This window comes from Ylistrum balloti, unplaced genomic scaffold (genome assembly GCF_031769215.1).
Source record: "Ylistrum balloti isolate Yb309-2 unplaced genomic scaffold, AGI_CSIRO_Ybal_v1 Utg371448, whole genome shotgun sequence".
NCBI classification, from domain to species: Eukaryota; Metazoa; Mollusca; class Bivalvia; order Pectinida; family Pectinidae; genus Ylistrum; species Ylistrum balloti.
Window position 1 is genome coordinate 67,250 of NW_026782759.1, and position 17,547 is coordinate 84,796.

At 34.9% G+C, this 17,547-nt stretch overlaps 1 protein-coding gene across 1 annotated transcript; it reads left to right on the forward strand.

Annotated features, from left to right (window-relative positions):
• The first annotated feature begins 519 nt into the window (after positions 1-519).
• On the forward strand, positions 520-10,723 carry LOC132562571 (monocarboxylate transporter 9-like). The gene is made up of 6 exons (XM_060227319.1): positions 520-728; positions 6,749-6,867; positions 7,084-7,227; positions 7,645-7,791; positions 7,950-9,140; positions 9,941-10,723. The coding sequence occupies exons 2-6, from the start codon at positions 6,804-6,806 to the stop codon at positions 10,096-10,098; spliced, it is 1,704 nt and encodes a 567-aa protein (XP_060083302.1). The 5' UTR covers positions 520-728; positions 6,749-6,803; the 3' UTR covers positions 10,099-10,723.
• The last annotated feature ends 6,824 nt before the right edge of the window (positions 10,724-17,547 follow it).

Genomic DNA, 17,547 nt, shown 5'->3' on the forward strand with positions numbered 1-17,547 from the left:
AGACCGTTGAATAAGTGTTGATTGTTCAGTAAACGTGTTGATATTGTTTGCAGAAATGTTTCACCGGAAACAAAAATAACAAAATATTATTATTTCCGGTATTTCATAATCGAGCTTAATATGATTATACAGACAACTTTCAGTATCTGGAATTCTTTTTAAAAGTCTTACACTTTCGGAACACTGTTACTCTCCTTGTACGTATTAAGGGTTCTGTTTTCGTTGTTTTGTGCATATCTTGCTATAGTTTTATAGAATTTGTGGTTTGATTGTGATTATATTGACGTGTTGGTATTGTCTTTGGAATATTGTTAGACATTTATTATAGAGACGAGGGAATTCACCGAGCACTTGTATCCTTCGACTTATGCCACCTTAACACTGTTTTGCATTTTGTACTGTGTATAACATTATTGTGAGTATGTGTCAATGATATGCTTCTGATGAAGGTAGTTCGCTTGGTATGAATGTGGTGTCACACTAATTACGTCAGAAGACGCCATACACCAGCTGTAAAACAATTGTGGCTTGTTACTGACATCCTCGGTTTTACGTAGTAAGGTTTCTACAGTACCCGACGTCGTGCATGTGTGTACACTCGCCTGGTTACCCCACATACACATTGTGACCGATCTACAGCCTGGCAAGGCACGTTATCTTTCATATTTCAAAGGTCAAGGGCTTCGATCCATTGGCGAGCTACGTCACGTAGGATGGAAATCAATCCGGTAAGTGGGCCTGAATTGTCATTAAATAATGCCTTCTTTGTGGAAGTGGGCGAAAGTAATATTATCATGAAAAGGACAAAATAATACATCTATCTGATTAACTGCAATTTCTAACTTTAAATTCTAATTGATTATCATATGAGTGAACGGCTTCCGATAAGTGTCATGTGACACAAAACTTCGAGTTCGGAATCTCTCTAAATTCGCCATAAGAAACGACTACGTACGCCATTTAAAGTGCATGTACAAATTTCATTTCTGTCGCTTTGGTGTTGTAAATATTCATTAGAGTACAGGTGTATTTGAAATAGATCAAAGTGGTATACTATCTTTCTGAGTTTAAAAAGTTTACACGACAGTTAAGGCACATCCGGGACATGTTTACAAAGGGCTGGTATACCTTTATATATGTGACTGTCAATTACTTGTTATTTATTGGTGAAATGTCTTGATACTTGAAATGTCTTTCTTTTATCATAAACACTATACACTCTGATAATAACATTCTATTGTAGCTTGTTTCATGACTGATGATGTCGATTTAGACAGGATCTGTTTTTCTGTATGTTTTATTTATATATGGAAATATAAAAATATGATTTTCGAGATTTTGAAAAAAAACCCCACCCCAATAGGCGATTTTAAAGCCATTTTCGAAACTAGAACTTTATTCTTTCAGATGATTTTTGTATATTTATAAAATTTCTGATATGTCAAATTTTGACTATATTCGTTTGGACAACATAATACGAACGTGTAAACACGCCATGAAGCCAGACAATATGTATATACAAACAATTACTTATAGGGGAATGTGAAACATGTATTCTGTCACGTGAAAATATGATTCTGTGTACAGGATGTTGGTGACGTGTAGATCATATGGAAACATTGTCAATACATTAAATACAAGTAATATAAACTTTATTTATATTCCATAACAACATGCGAATATTACATAGCAAAGTATACAGAGGAATTGGAAACAAGTTAAACAACTTATATAAATCCTTTTCCAAGTACAAGTATCAGAGTTTTATACGTTGTATCAGTTCCCCGCTTGCCATAATAACAGGTACAGCGTGGTGACAGACGATCTGCTAATCCGATCAACATACCACAATAGATAAGTTAGATATGGAAGTAAAACACGCGCGTGTAAATATCGCACAGTAAGTACTATCACTAATAAATCTTGTAGGTAAAACATGTCACAGCTGCTTACAATATTGTTTCCTGGTATTTTCTATGAAAAACTCGGAACATCTGTTGTATATACAATAACATCAATAGGTACATTCATCGTTTTTAACATATTGTAGAACACGTGCGAAATGTGTAAATCACATCACCATTTTTTTTTTAAACAAGATAAGGTCTATGTGGTAGATGTATAGGTATATGAAGGACGTATTATAATTTTGTCATTGTAAACAAATACACTCAATAGACTAGCCTTGGATGAAACTTCCAGGATCCTATTTATATTTTCATTGTTCATTATGCTATCACTTGGATGCCATGTATTATATCTTAATAATTTCATTTTATTAAAAATTATAAGCGACATGTTATACATTACAAGAAGATACACACGTGAATAACACGTTTTAATACGTATTTAGAGATAGAGGCAGTAGAGTCAAACAATGAATTAAATTGCCTAATAAATATGTTTATGGTTGTGTTACAGTAAACATAAGTAGGGCACTACACACATGAGAAAGTCCTTGTAGTCGTTAGGACACAAACAAACTTGATATATCAGTCAGTCCAAAGTACTGTTGTCCCTTGTAAGAAGGAGTAAACAGACGTATAATTCAGTTTACACTGCTTATACGACTACAAACTCTAATTTTTATTGAAAAGTTTTGAAGTCTGAAGTTCTTAATCCTTGAGGCAATAACAACAAACATGAAATAAACCTTTTGTCTTTCCCGAGAGGTATCCAAATTTTCCATTTGAGGTTTATGTGATATTTCTAAACAAAATGTAACCAATTCATATCCACAATTGTGCTCAGAAACTGGCAGGTGGTTCGCTTGACCGAACGTACGGCTGGGTATGGTAATACGACACGGCGGTGTTACAGGGAGATAACTCCAATTGCATTTCGTTAAAATGTACAAGAAAAACTTTTTTAGTTATTACGTAAATAGTTAAATTGTTATTAAATAGCAAAAATAATTTACAAAAAATATGAATATGGACAAAAATTACTTGTAGCAGCAGATTCCAATGTGATAAGCTAGTTAATAATAAAATGTTAAAGATGTCATGTTCAGTAAATAACGTTTTACATGTAATATAATAATTTTAATTGATAATCAATTGTATGACATATTTTTAGACAATAAATGATTTTGAAGTGAAAGTTTGAAACAGAAAATTAATATAATACATTAAAGCATTTACTATTCTGGATGTTTTGAAAAAAAAAGTCATAACCAGATTCCCAGAGTGTCATATCTCATATAAACCAGCATCAATTACGTCGAATTTTATTTCACGTAAACAGATATACGGAAATATGATATGCATGGTAGTTACTACAAGGGAATGGGAACTTCGTAAATAAGAAATGAGATCGATACAGGATATTGACCAATGATAAAGCTTAGGGAATAGGTGATTTTGTTGCCTGATGTGTTCAAAATTAGATATAGAGTCCGATATGTGTCAAAAATACACAAAAAGGCCCCAACGGTGAAAGATATTTAACCACAGAGCCTAAGAGATTGATGATATACACCACAGAGCCTAAGAGATTGATGATATACACCACAGAGCCTAGGACATTGACGATTTACACCATAGAGTATAGGACACGATTTACACCATAGAGTATAAGACATTGAAGATTTACACCATAGAACCTAGGACATTGACGATTTACACCACAGAGCTGAGGACATTGACGATTTACACCACAGAGCCTAGGACATTGACGATTTACACCATAGAGTATAGGACATTGAAGATTTACACCACAGAGCCTAGGACATTGACGATTTACACCATAGAGTATAGGACATTGAAGATTTACACCATAGAGTCTAGGACATTGAAGATTTACACCATAGAGTCTAGGACATTGACGATTTACACCATAGAACATAGGACATTGAAGATTTACACCATCGAGTCTAGGACATTGACGATTTACACCATAGAGTCTAGGACATTGACGATTTACACCACAGAGCCGAGGACATTGAGGATATACACCATAGAACCTAGGACATTGACGATTTACACCATAGAACCTAAGACATCGACGATTTACACCATAGAATCTAGGACATTGACGATTTACACCAAAGAACATAGGACACTGTCGATTTACACCATAGAACCTGAGACATTGACGATTTACACCATAGAACATAGGACATTGACGATTTACACCTAGGACATTGACGATTTACACCATAGAACCTAGGACATTGAAGATTTACACCATAGAGTCTAGGGCATTGACGATTTACACCATAGTCTAGGGCATTGAGGATATACACCATAGAACCTAGGACATTGACGATTTACACCATAGAACATAGGACACTGTCGATTTACACCATAGAACCTAGGGCATTGAGGATATACACCATAGAACCTAGGCGTTGACGATTTACACCATAGAACCTAGGGCATTGCAGATTTACACCATAGAGTCTAGGACATTGACGATTTACACCATAGAGTCTAGGACATTGACGATTTACACCATAGAACATAGGACATTGACGATTTACACCATAGAACCTAGGACATTGCAGATTTACACCATAGAACCTAGGACATTGACGATTTACACCATAGAACCTAGGACATTGAAGATTTACACCATTGAATCTAGGACATTGACGATTTACACCAAAGAACATAGGACACTGTCGATTTACACCATAGAACCTAGGACATTGACGATTTACACCATAGAACATAGGACATTGACGATTTACACCATAGAACCTAGGGCATTGCAGATTTACACCATTGAGCCTATGACATTGACGATTTACATCATTGAGCCTGGGACATTGAAGATTTACACTATAGAATCTAAGGGGCGTGATATATATACTATAAAACACAGGGAATGTAAGAAATACTCTATAGTCGAAGACGGAAACGAATAAATACACAAACATAGAAAACATATTTTCATCACGTGTTTACAGATATTTGTCTGTATAGCGGAATACAAAAACATTATTTCACATCAAAACGAAATAACCCATATAATGTCCCTTATTTGCATCAGAAACCGAAACTAGCGCATTAGTGAGGGTACAACGAAACAAAATGACAAACAATTGATATACTCAGGAAAGACTATGAGAAGAGAGTTAAAGAACTTGTTGGAAACATTACGGACATATAAAATTATAAATACGGATATAAAGATAATTTAACCTGCAATAAAAGCTGGGGTACTAACAATTACGACTACCAGACATTTTAAACTCATCATGTGTTTTTGCATAGTCCAAGATTATAAACCTGAATGATAGATTAGATGAGAAATTAAAAAAATATATATACTGTCGTATAAGTGGATGGTTTAAAGCAAGTAGTGTGATCGAAGTATGTGTTACTTTACGTCACAAAGTCTGTCTTTAGCTCAAGGTATGAAAAACATTTGTTCACATTGAAAAATGCTATGGAGTTTCATGTCTGCGATTTTGTTCATTTAAAATCAGCGGTAACTAGATAGAAAAAAGTAAATGATTACGTGTCGCAGCATTTACATGCTTAATAAAGCAGTGTTTACCTGATTCGTCTATAAATAAACCAAGAATGTGGTGTCCGGGCAGGTCAATGATAATACCAGGCAACACCGAATGGTTTGTCAGTGCCTTATGATATGTGAACTCAACACCGAATGGTTTGTCAGTGCCTTATAATATCTGAAGACAACACCGAATGGTTGTCAGTGCCTTATAATATGTGAACTCAACACCGAATGGTTTGTCAGTCCCTTATAATATGTACAGGCAACACCGAATGGTTGTCAGTGCCTTATAATATGTGAACTCAACACCGAATGGTTTGTCAGTGCCTTATAATATCTGAAGACAACACCGAATGGTTGTCAGTGCCTTATAATATGTGAACTCAACACCGAATGGTTTGTCAGTCCCTTATAATATGTACAGGCAACACCGAATTTTTGTCAGTGCCTTATAATATGTGAACTCAACACCGAATTGTTTGTCAGTGCCTTATAATATCTGAAGGCAACACCGAATGGTTGTCAGTGCCTTATAATATCTGAAGACAACACCGAATGGTTGTTAGTGCCTTATAATATGTGAACTCAACACCGAATGGTTTGTCAGTCCCTTATAATATGTACAGGCAACACCGAATGGTTTGTCAGTTCCTTATAATATGTGAACTCAACACCGAATGGTTTGTCAGTCCCTTATAAAATGTACAGGCAACACCGAATGGTTGTCAGTGCCTTATAATATGTGAACTCAACACCGAATGGTTTGTCAGTCCCTTATAATATGTACAGGCAACACCGAATGGTTTGTCAGTGCCTTATAATATGTGAACTCAACACCGAATGGTTTGTCAGCCCCTTAACTAGTGTTTACGTAGAAAGCAGGATTGATTGAAGACGTTATAGAAAATAATGATGTGATAAGATTTAGAGATCGAGAAAGACTTAAACATAAATATTTTACTGTGTGTTCCATACAGTTATCCTGAGACAGTATCTGAAATAATGATATTCAACGAAGTTGTTACGGTAGGCCCTTTCTCTAGATACTTGACAAATATCCCAGCGCATGGCTGTGGAAATCAAGCGCACGAAATGCACGGGTAAAATTCTCTGACTGTAGACCTTTGGGATCTTTATAAATCCAACTGCTGATATTCGAAGCAATGAATGATTGATGACATATTGAATCATGTATATTGGGGGTTAAAATAAAAATTAATTTGTTGAAAATTCAAATTTTTGGCAATTCTTGTTTGATTTCTAAGCGTATTGGTTGTTTCAGGTGATAGGCACACTGAAAGGAGGATGACACAGTGTTCGCAACAGACACAACAACAATGGAAAATGAGAGAGAAAAATCACTTCCGGTAGACCGAGGATGGGCATGGGCAGTGCTTGGGGGTAACCCTGTTTACCTATGCTTTATATTCAGTATTGCCATCTCGAACATGCAATTGTTGTTGAAAAACCTATCGTTCTATAGAATCCTTCTGAACAATGATAACGCCCGTCCTTGGCGCCTTATTCTGCGTGAGAAGATTGTGAAGCTTAAACCGACACAGAATATTGCAATGCTGTTCTCTTGACATATTGACATCTTCTTTATGTATTTTTTAGGTGCAGTATCCGTTTACTTCTTCTATGCCGGAGTATTAAAGTCCTTTGGTATCCTGTTTGTTGAATTTGTTGACAAGTATCAGGAATCTGCAGCAGTTACTGCCCTTGTTTCTGGTCTGGAGTCAGCATGTTTTACCATAGCTGGTGAGATCAAACGTTTTTTTTTAACATGTAATTGTATTTAAACATGAAATGTTTCAAGTCATTGATTCACATGTATATTATGTAAAATATATTTACAATTGTCTGTAATAAGAATCATATCTACATTTTGTATAAAACGTTTTGTTTTATCTACATTCAGTATTTTGTCGAGATAAACTCTTTTTGCAATGACGTCGTGTTGCACTACTATATCTAAATTGTAGCAAATTAAGAACAGAACATGTTGAAAATTAAAACTCAGATTAAAAATAAGAATCGACATTTAAACATCCATTCAGTAGACATTAAATTGTTTTTTGTTAAAATTGTAACCGAAATGAATTTCAATTTGTATTTATTTACACACTGATATATTGAAATGCATATCATTAATTGTATAAATGTTTATCGCCACAGCCCTGTTATCCTTGACTGTTGGCCTGAATTACGCGAATTGTCGGACGATTGTCATATGTGGTGGTTTGTTCCTGGGAACAGGCTTTATACTCAGCAGCTTTGCGCAAGATGTCTACTTTCTGTTGGTGTCCTACAGTGTTGTGTTCGGTATGTGAAACGGTCTCTCATTTATCTTTTGATTTAAAATCCGCGAAATTGGAACAAGAGCATATTTAAAAAAAAATAATGCGTTGTAACGTTAAAACATTGTATAAGCATTTGCTAGATATGATACGTATCGTGCTAAGCTAGTTTTTGATTTGCAGGGCTAGGACATGGGATGGTCACGGGCCCTGTTTTATGCCTGTTAGGGGAATACTTCGAAACAAAGCGAGGGATTGCAAACGGGGCCGCAATGTCAGCTTGTAGCGTGGGTGGGCTGTTATTTGCTCCTCTGTGCCGAGCTCTGCTCGACGAGTACGGACTCCAGGGAACTCTTCTTATTTTTGGCGGACTAGTGTTCAACTGTGTAGTAGGAGGTGCACTGATGCGTCCAATAGAGTTTTTCTCTCTTGAAAAAAGACGAGCAAAACTGAAAGCAAGCAAAAGCCTTCAGAAAAGGGAAAGAAGAAAAACACAAGAATCTGGAGAAACAAATGGCAATATATCGAAAAGTTTACCTACATTAGATACAGAGGAACCATTCAGAGCCAGATCGCCAACGACGGATTCAACATTTTCACCATTAGCACGAAGGGCTATGCTAAAGAGAATGCGATCAAGGACCGAATCCGAAGTTGCTGCTCAGGAACCAATGCTACCGCAATTGCCACAATCAACAACCCCACAATCAAAATTGGTTCATGAACCACCTAGAATGGGAGTAGGGCGATACTTTAGCAATGAAAGTCTTATTAATGTAGCTGTTGCATCGTCTGCTGGCTTCAAGACATCACGTGAAAGTGTGAGATCTCGGAGATCTGAGACCTTTGAGAGTACGGAGGTCAGTGCTATTCAAATGAAAAAACAAAAGACAGCTTGTCAAGGTGTTTTTAATTGTAAAATATTTTGTAATTTAGCATTTGTTCTTTTTGCACCTGGTTACTGGCTTGGTAGCATAGCCGGTTCACTGCCAGTGTTATATCTGCCTGCACATGCTGGGGAAATAGGGATACACGGACAGAGTGCAGCTCTTCTTCTATCCATAACAGGGGCCTGTGACGCAATGGGTCGACTCTTGGCAGGGGTTGTCTCGGATCAATTCCATATAAATCCACGATATCTGCTTATTTTGGCCTGTGTGATTAACGGACTTATGCAGCAATTTTCCGTACTTTTTACTACATACTGGCATTTTGTGATATATGCAGTTGTGTATGGTATATTCTCGGGATTTCTGTACTCTTTGTACGCCGTAATTGTGTTACAAATGGTTGGTAATGAGGATTTCCGAAGCACAATAACAGTTCTCATGATTGGACAAGGCATAGCATTTAGTATATCCAATCCATCAATCGGTAAGTACAAAAAAAAATAAATAATAATGATAATGAATAAATAAATAAATAGATTTCAGGAACAACTTGATATTGTACTCAAATGTATTATTATCTAAACGTCTTACATAGGAAATGATGTCTCGGTACAAAAAACTACTCACTGCTTTGTAATATAAAGTGATTATAACTAATTATTATGTAAATATTTAACTTTAATTAGGTTTGTAATTTCCATGTCTTTACGCAAAAACAGGTTTTCTAACTTAAAATCAATTCAGGCATTACCTGCGCGTGTTTACTGAAAATATGAAGTTATGCACAGGAGTCGGATGATTTGATTTCTAGCGTGCCTGTAACTGTTTATTTGTCATAGTTTCTTTTGGATCATATGGCGAGTCCTCAGGAACCTAATCTAACAAAGAAATATACTTTCCTATTAACAAATTTAAAGTAAATATCATAATCTTCAAGATTTATAAAAACAAAAAACAAAAACAAAAAACAAAAAAAAACAAAAAAACGAAATAAATAAAGAATGAAATAAAAAAACTAATAACATAAACTGCTTAATTACTCGTCTCCCCGATCTTATGATATCATAATTGATCGTCACTTCCTGATGACCTGTTGTATATGTATATTATCTAATGATTATTGGAATATAAACATGTATTTTACAGGTCTGATGGTGACTGACTGACCTTGTAAGAATGATATAAATCTGCGTTTGTTATGATATTGTGATTAAACTGGGCTTTGGCTAAAGAATCCCGATGAAGGATAACGTCATCTATCTTCCTTTTTATCTGTTGTTTCAGGTGCACTCAAGGACAGCTACGGTTCCTACGACGCGTCATTGCATTATACAGGCGCATGCGCATTGATGGCATCTATTTTATTCAGCATGGAAACATTAATATACAAATTGAAATCAAGTAAAGAGAAAGAAACAGATATAGAATTGTCTCCTGGATAGGGAAGTCAATGTTATCGACAAGATTCCTAAAAACATCCAATGGAGTTTAAATACGTATGAAGGGATAGGGCAGAACTGATTTATTAACAAAAGTATGGTTAGATATTTCAGCATTCAATTCTATCGTACTCTTTGAATTGAATAAAATAATTCTTCTGTTGAAGAATTGAGATTGTGATCCTAATATAAAAAACCTTATATAGACATTTATGTATCATTATCATCCTCACTGCCCTCTACTTTAACACTAAAGAACAACATACAAGAGACTAGAGTATAACGCAAATGGGTCAATCGAAACAAAATTCCACGCTTCTGCATTAAAAAAAACGTCTCCAACGGCCTACTTGTATATTTGTAATATGTTATACACTGCTTTTGTCAGAGATCGTGAATTCTGAAGTACTGTGATAAGCAGCGTCGTATATCTTTTATTTGTTTTACTGATAACGGTTATGATAACATCTTCCTTTTAACAATAAACTAATTTGAAACTCAATGATAGAGCCATATTGATGATACCAAAACCATACTACTGAGAAATACGATAAAACATGCATTTTTTTTTTTGAAAAAAGAGTATTTATTTATACGTTTATCTTAATAAAATAAGAAATGAAATACATTTCAATTGTTCTTTATTTTCATTGATATTTTCCGTTTCGACGTCCGTAGCTGTGTTTACTGTTGAAAAAAGAACAGGTTTAATTGTGAGGAAGTTTGTTTTAATATATCTCTGGTTAAAAGCAGTCAACCTATTCACTTAGTTTTCTCTGAAGTCCATCGACAACAGGAGCTTAAGGTCTGATTTTTTTTCCTGAATAAATTTCTGTTCCTAAAATGTGATCTTGTTGCCACGATTGTGACTTTCCTTCTAACTGGCTTCTATTCCCTCTGTACAAAATCACACAAGTGACAAGAGTTATTCCCCATATTCGTCTGGTCCCTGAACATGTAATTCAGTGTCATTACACTGTCAAGGCCATACATATTATAACAACATTTCATCTTGTTATCCATTTTTCACTTTGCTGGCTCACTACAGCATCAACAAAGTATAATATTCCTCATTGTGAATGGAACATCGCAATAATGATTAGCGAATTCTAAGCATTCATCGTTTTGTGGTGAAAATCAGAATAATGACAATGTTCATATCTCATATCTGACATTTTAGGTAAAATGGAACATCAGTTGCAAGGGTCGTAACAGATATTCCTCATTTTATGTAGAAGGAATAACAGAACAGTGACCACAGTTACTCCTAACATATCTCTTGTCACATAGGCCGTCAATTTTTTTTTTTTTTTCGTGATTTTAATTATTTTGAATAATATCGCTACATACATTATTTCCATTTGAAACAGCAAGACAAATTATTACGTCGCAAATTTGCAAAATTATCAAATTCATACACCCTACTGATATAACCTCTGACCTCGGTTGACAATACAACAAGGAAAAAACGTCTTGGGCTACTTCTCTTCCGTCCTCATACGGAAAGTCACACCAAGATATACAGACAAGATCTACACAATCCACCTTTATATTGCAGCTCTAGCCCGTGACAAGAATTCCCCCAACAAAGTTTCCCATTGACTCTGTTGATAGGGTAGTACAAGATAGTTGGATGAAAAGTCCTGACATTTTTTTTTTAAATTGTTGGTAAAGTAGAATTTCCTGAACACTTACCAAACAGTTCCTGATTGTGAGGAAGCACTAAAGTACAACAAGAACATGTCACTGAAGTCATAAAAATTGAACCTGAAATTAGTATCCCTGACAAATTACCTTTTCTTTAGATAACATTTGCACAACTCTTAAGATTTTCTTCCGGTTGTTCACGGGTATCAGATGTTCGTCAAGTGTTCATTAAGGCCGCCTCTCTTCCAGAGAGACAACACTGATTTGTATATGTAGTAGACTGGTATAGGAAATTGCGTTCGTTTTAAATCTGACTTATATGAAACAGCGTAGAATCAAACAAGTCTGAAGCGGAAATAATATAAAAATTGAAATGTTCGCTATTCAAACCAACAAAGAACATACTAACATGCAAACAAAACTATATCTCACACAGACGTTAAAAACACCAATGTATACGGAGATTCCATGGAGAATAAGAACATGTATTCCGGAAGAATAAGCGCCCTTTGTTTCATTGGCGACACCGTTATGTAAATCTTTATCAAACCAAGGAAGTTATATCACATTACCGAAAGAGAACATGTGGTCGACAGCAACGCAAACACAATGTACGTCGAACTTCTTATAGCGTGAGGTAATAGAATATTTTCCATCATTTTCCTCAACTTTTATCTCTCGAAACCCGGTATTGTGAGTGTGTCTATCACTTGCCAACACCTTGTATGAAATTGTAAAACTGAGTACAAGCTTGTTGATGTCGAATTAATTGCGGCATATTAGCACCATGATTATGTTAGAGATGTAGGGATGTTGCTCTCCAGAAAATGGAAAATTTTCAATAATGATTAATGACCATTTACAATTGTAATGAACATCATGAAAGTTATTTAAACAAGATATCCATACATAATTGACAGCAGATGAAAATGATTTGGGACTGGGTTCGGTTTATCGTCTCCTGAAATCTTCCTAACGCTAGGTGTTGTCTCACCGACGGAAGTCAATGTTCAGGCGTGAGGGGGTGACCTGCATCCCCCTGACGCGGGATCACAGCAGAAATATATACAACGTAGTGTAATCATTATCAAATTTAAAGAAACAAGTTACATCCTTAATGTAGCATAGCTAACGTGTGAATGGTTTAAACAGAGTCCGACTGAAAAACATAAAAAACTCTTATCAGCATATCATTTTTCACTGAGGAACACAGTTTGACGTCGTCATGAATTTCATAGTCTTAAAAAGTATATTTGTTAGTTCAATTTCGTGTTACGTAAATTAACATATGTCACTGTTTACATGGTAGTAAAACTATTTTCGAACACTTTCAAATATGAAATGATTTACCGCAGCCTGTAAAATAATTGTACAGTCATACAAACGCCTGTCACATTCGCATGGAGTATAAGTGTTTGATTGCCGTTATAAAGGGTACACGTTAGCAAATCTGAACACGAATATTATAAAATTGTCCCAGCTAATCTGAAGAAAAAGCAACATGTCGATGCTGTCTTTGTTTTGTGTGATTTTACTAATTGGTAAGTTTATACACGTACCACATATTCGTTTTTCTTTTCTCTTTTTAATTTTTGATATATTTTTTTCTCTCATTAATTAAATTCCTTTGCAATTTTTTTTGTAAATAAAACAACGTTGTTTTTCACAGAAATGGGTTCTATGTCAAGTTAAAAGGATATTCCGTCGTTAGATTGGCAAAAATAAGCTACGCTTTTGTTTCGATTTTTTCTAATATATATGTCGAGGCTCTCACTATTATTTGTGCTAACGGTATTGAAATAGGCACGGACTTTGTACAGAATGCACGCTTTATATCTATTTACAGTCAATGTACATCGGCACGTGGATACCTACAACGTAAATTCCACGAGATATAACATTCACTATACATCCTGGGAATTTTGACAGCCACGAGTGTCATGTAGACAGAAGTTAAAATGTGGTTTTGGTTTAAAGAAACGCTAAGCTACATATTATATGTATATCAATTTAAAGGGGTCCACGAAGGGTAAATCCCAATTTTTTATCTGGATGAAGCGAATATAACTTTGAAAATGACGTCATCACGTACAGCTGTCTAGACACAGAAAAAACATTATTCGTTGTTCTGCTGATCATTTGCCCTTTCTTTCGTTCAGAGTGACATCGGCTTTACTAGTTTTGATTCCGCTTTACAGTTTACTCATTAACCTGTTCCTGTTTTGTTTTTGTTTCTAAGCAATTTCACTACTTATCTTCTCTCGCGAATCAACGAATCGCCATATACTAATTATTAGGTATATGAAACACCAAATTCTGTGCAATTCGCTCCTCAGCCGTCAGGAACGACTTGGTCGGCATTAATTTGAAACTTGTATTTTTGATACATGCAACCCACACTCGACAGATGTTCCCTCTCGGATCGTGTTTATCTAAAAATGCGTGTTATTCAACCTGAAAACCCAGTTTAGGGACACAGCAGGTTCACTAACCCACTGTTTGTCTTGGTACAAAACGTAGTAAACATATATCTTCTTTAATTCTTATTTCAAATTTGACGACAATGATGTGAACAAATCAAAATGGGTAAAAAAAATAATAATAACAAAATACACACAACCATATATTTATCGCCAACAAGCCAAATGATAAATAGCTCTATGATGAAGTTGACCAAATAAAACCTTTGAAATACCCAAAATGTTGCAATTACTCTCCTATCAATATGAGGATTTAAACAAATCGAAAGGACTTTATACCTTCTTCTTTATTTTGAATATATTGCAAAGTAATAGTCCTTACTTATCATGATTATATTTGTAGTTGAGGAAAGTAGATAAGGTGTACACAGCATTTCAGATAGATTAAAGTGTGCCGTAAATTTGCGGGTATAGTGCGCACTCGGGTATAGTGCGCAGGTACTTTTTTGGGGTCAGATTAAAAAAAAAAAGTTTTCAACAGAAAGATTAATTGATTACTGGTTACCGCGACGAAACAGTTGTGGTTTGATCCATTGATAATTAGGAAACCCTACCATATTTAATTACCTTCCGGAAACAAAGTCACTCCGGTACCTGACTTAACAAGCGTGAAAGGCTTGGCTAATTGGATAATTAACGGTTCTTAACAGGTAACAAACACATTGAGTATGAGGGAAGTAATTACATTAAATGTATTTACATGGCTATCTTCCTTGAAGTTTCAGGGTTAGAGTTTTCTTCCAGTAATTATGTCTATAAAGGCATATTTCTATGAGATTAAACCAGACTTTCATATATATATATACAACATTTTTTCGCTATAGCTTCTACTATTTTTGATCTCCAATGCATTAGATAATGTCACCATGACAGGCTAAATGAATAAATATGTTATGGAAATATTTCGTTCTAGTTAATTGATAATTATAAACATGAATATTTTGGATTTTTTTATACGCGCTTTGTTTGAAGGAATATTTTCATTTCAAGGAACTTTGATACACATTAACAATCCTTGAGAAATCAGCACAATCAACCTTCATCAAATAAAACTAAAAGACAACAAAGTCAACATCACGATCAATACAGTATTAAAAATATATTATTCATAAATCATGAGCACCAAATGTACGTTGCCTACGAAGCGCAAACTTTTTATCTTTAAAAACTTGAAAAATTATGATGGCGGTGGGTGTGAAAAACCTGAAAAAATTGTCATATCGGCGGGCGTGCGCGTGGGACGAACAGTCCAATTCGGTGACGTCTACTGAGGTAAAGTGATGTTATATATTAAGACGATCTTGCCACAACGACAAGGATTAAAACAAAATTGATGTTCTGTTTGTACGTTTTGTTTGTTTATATGTGCTGTTAGTTGATAATTCAAACCAAGCCCCCAGACTAGCTTATCAACTCGCACGTACAGTGTTCTGTACGCTTACGTCATGTCGAGAATTCCGTAAAATATATTGTTCAAAATTTATCAATAGTTCAACCACACTGTGCTTCTTTTTTGAAATATATAGTAATCGTATTGTTATTAAAAGATAAACTAATTTTGGATGCTTTTAAAATAGCGATTTGAAAGATCGCGGCATTATTTACATAGAAAATTGCCGCTAGCGGGCTCTAACTCTTTTCGATATTTCAGCCAATGAGAAGGCCAGGATCGGTAAATTTTGTCTGAATGGCCGTCGCAATGGGCTAAGTGTACTGAGTACGTTTAGCCTAAAAATCGCCATTTATCGTACAATCGATTAATCATACTTTTTTGGTTGAATATAGGCAAAATTTTGGCGAGGTTGAAGAAAGAAAAAAGATATGATCATCTGACTGAAATTTGTACGATAACATATGCCAAAATAACTGCTCCGCGTGAAAATATAGCTCCAGACTTACACGGATATAACTACGATTTTATGAACTTGGTCATTACAACACATTAAATCTATTACTTAAAAGGGTTTTTTTTTATTTTATAAACATTATCTTAAGTAGATTCAGAAAGTAATTCTGTTGAATAAATGAAAGTTCTAAAATACAGCTGTTTTCCGTCACTGACGAATAAATTAGATGCATCCCGGTAATTGCAGCGCCAGTTGCAGGATAAAATGCGATATCTATTTATTATAGGACCTCTCAGTGGATATGTTCACAGCGGAGGGTGTGTTCGGGTCTGTCCCTTGTCCTACATTCCAGTGTGTGCTGATAATGGTCGGACGTTTGCTAATGATTGCGCGATGGCTATGGAAAGTTGCAAGTACGTATAGATATGTGTTTTGTGTTAACAGCCATGGTCAGGATGTATCTTAATTCTGTAATAATTCTGTGCAATGAGAATAATTAATACTCACTCCTTACTATCGGAATGAGAGCAGTTGAAAAAAAACCTTCTTGTAGGCGAGATACATGACTTTTGTAAGTTATACAAGTCCAAAATAAATTAACTTAATGATTTAAAAATATCAGCGTATATGCAATTTGTAGTATTGAGATATGTTAAAATGCTAATACGTGTTTTTTTTTATCATCCTTTTTCCAGACTAAGACGTGATTTGAAGGTCGTACACTACGGTGAATGTTGACTTGGTCACCTCCCCAGTTGTCTCCCTTTGTCAAGTAAAGGTAGATGTAATAAATACAACAAAATAAAATCAAGATTGTTGAATAACTTTCTTTCCTTTATCACTTCGGTACTGTAGTCATTTTACAGCTTTCACATTCAGACAAAACAAACTAATACCGAATCCGTTGTCTCATTCTGTTATACAGAAAAGGTAAATTCTCCAACGGAATCTGGTATGTACGAAAGCGTATAAGTGCAGCTTTAAAACTTTTTTATTTTATGTTTTACACCATTTAATCTGTAAATTTTACACATTAATCTGTTACAATTACAGATTAAAATATAGAAATTACAGATTTACGTGTAAAACATTATGTCATGTTTTTTTCGAATTTGGGATTTTGAGACTGATCAGACAAAAAAAAAAAAAAAAAACATCAGTAGCAAGACTAACATTTACGCACGGTCAGTATGTGTTAATCAATTATGGTAGAAGGATGAAGCGTTCATTGAAAGCATTGTGGGAAGGGATATAACTCAATCTAGTATGTTCAAGATAGTACAGTGATTGTGAAAAAGTGTCATATTTGTAATTCAATTGAATCAGTATTACAATAATATTGAAAAAAAAAACTCGTTCATGAATTTTAAAAGTTATTTGCAGCGTGTCATCTTCATGAATAAACCGGCACAGATGAGTGTCAATTTCCATGTCATCTGAATTCTAACTGCTTGAGTCATTAAGTTTTTGACTTAATA

What these genes read in the sequence shown, in the direction of transcription:
- LOC132562571 (XM_060227319.1), top strand. Translation starts at nt 6,804, where the DNA reads ATGGAAAATGAGAGAGAAAAATCACTTCCGGTAGACCGAGGATGGGCA. An exon ending in AGCATGTTTTACCATAGCTG is followed by an intron (nt 7,228 to 7,644) that starts GTGAGATCAAAC and finishes TTATCGCCACAG; the next exon opens with CCCTGTTATCCTTGACTGTT. An exon ending in GTCCTACAGTGTTGTGTTCG is followed by an intron (nt 7,792 to 7,949) that starts GTATGTGAAACG and finishes TTTGATTTGCAG; the next exon opens with GGCTAGGACATGGGATGGTC.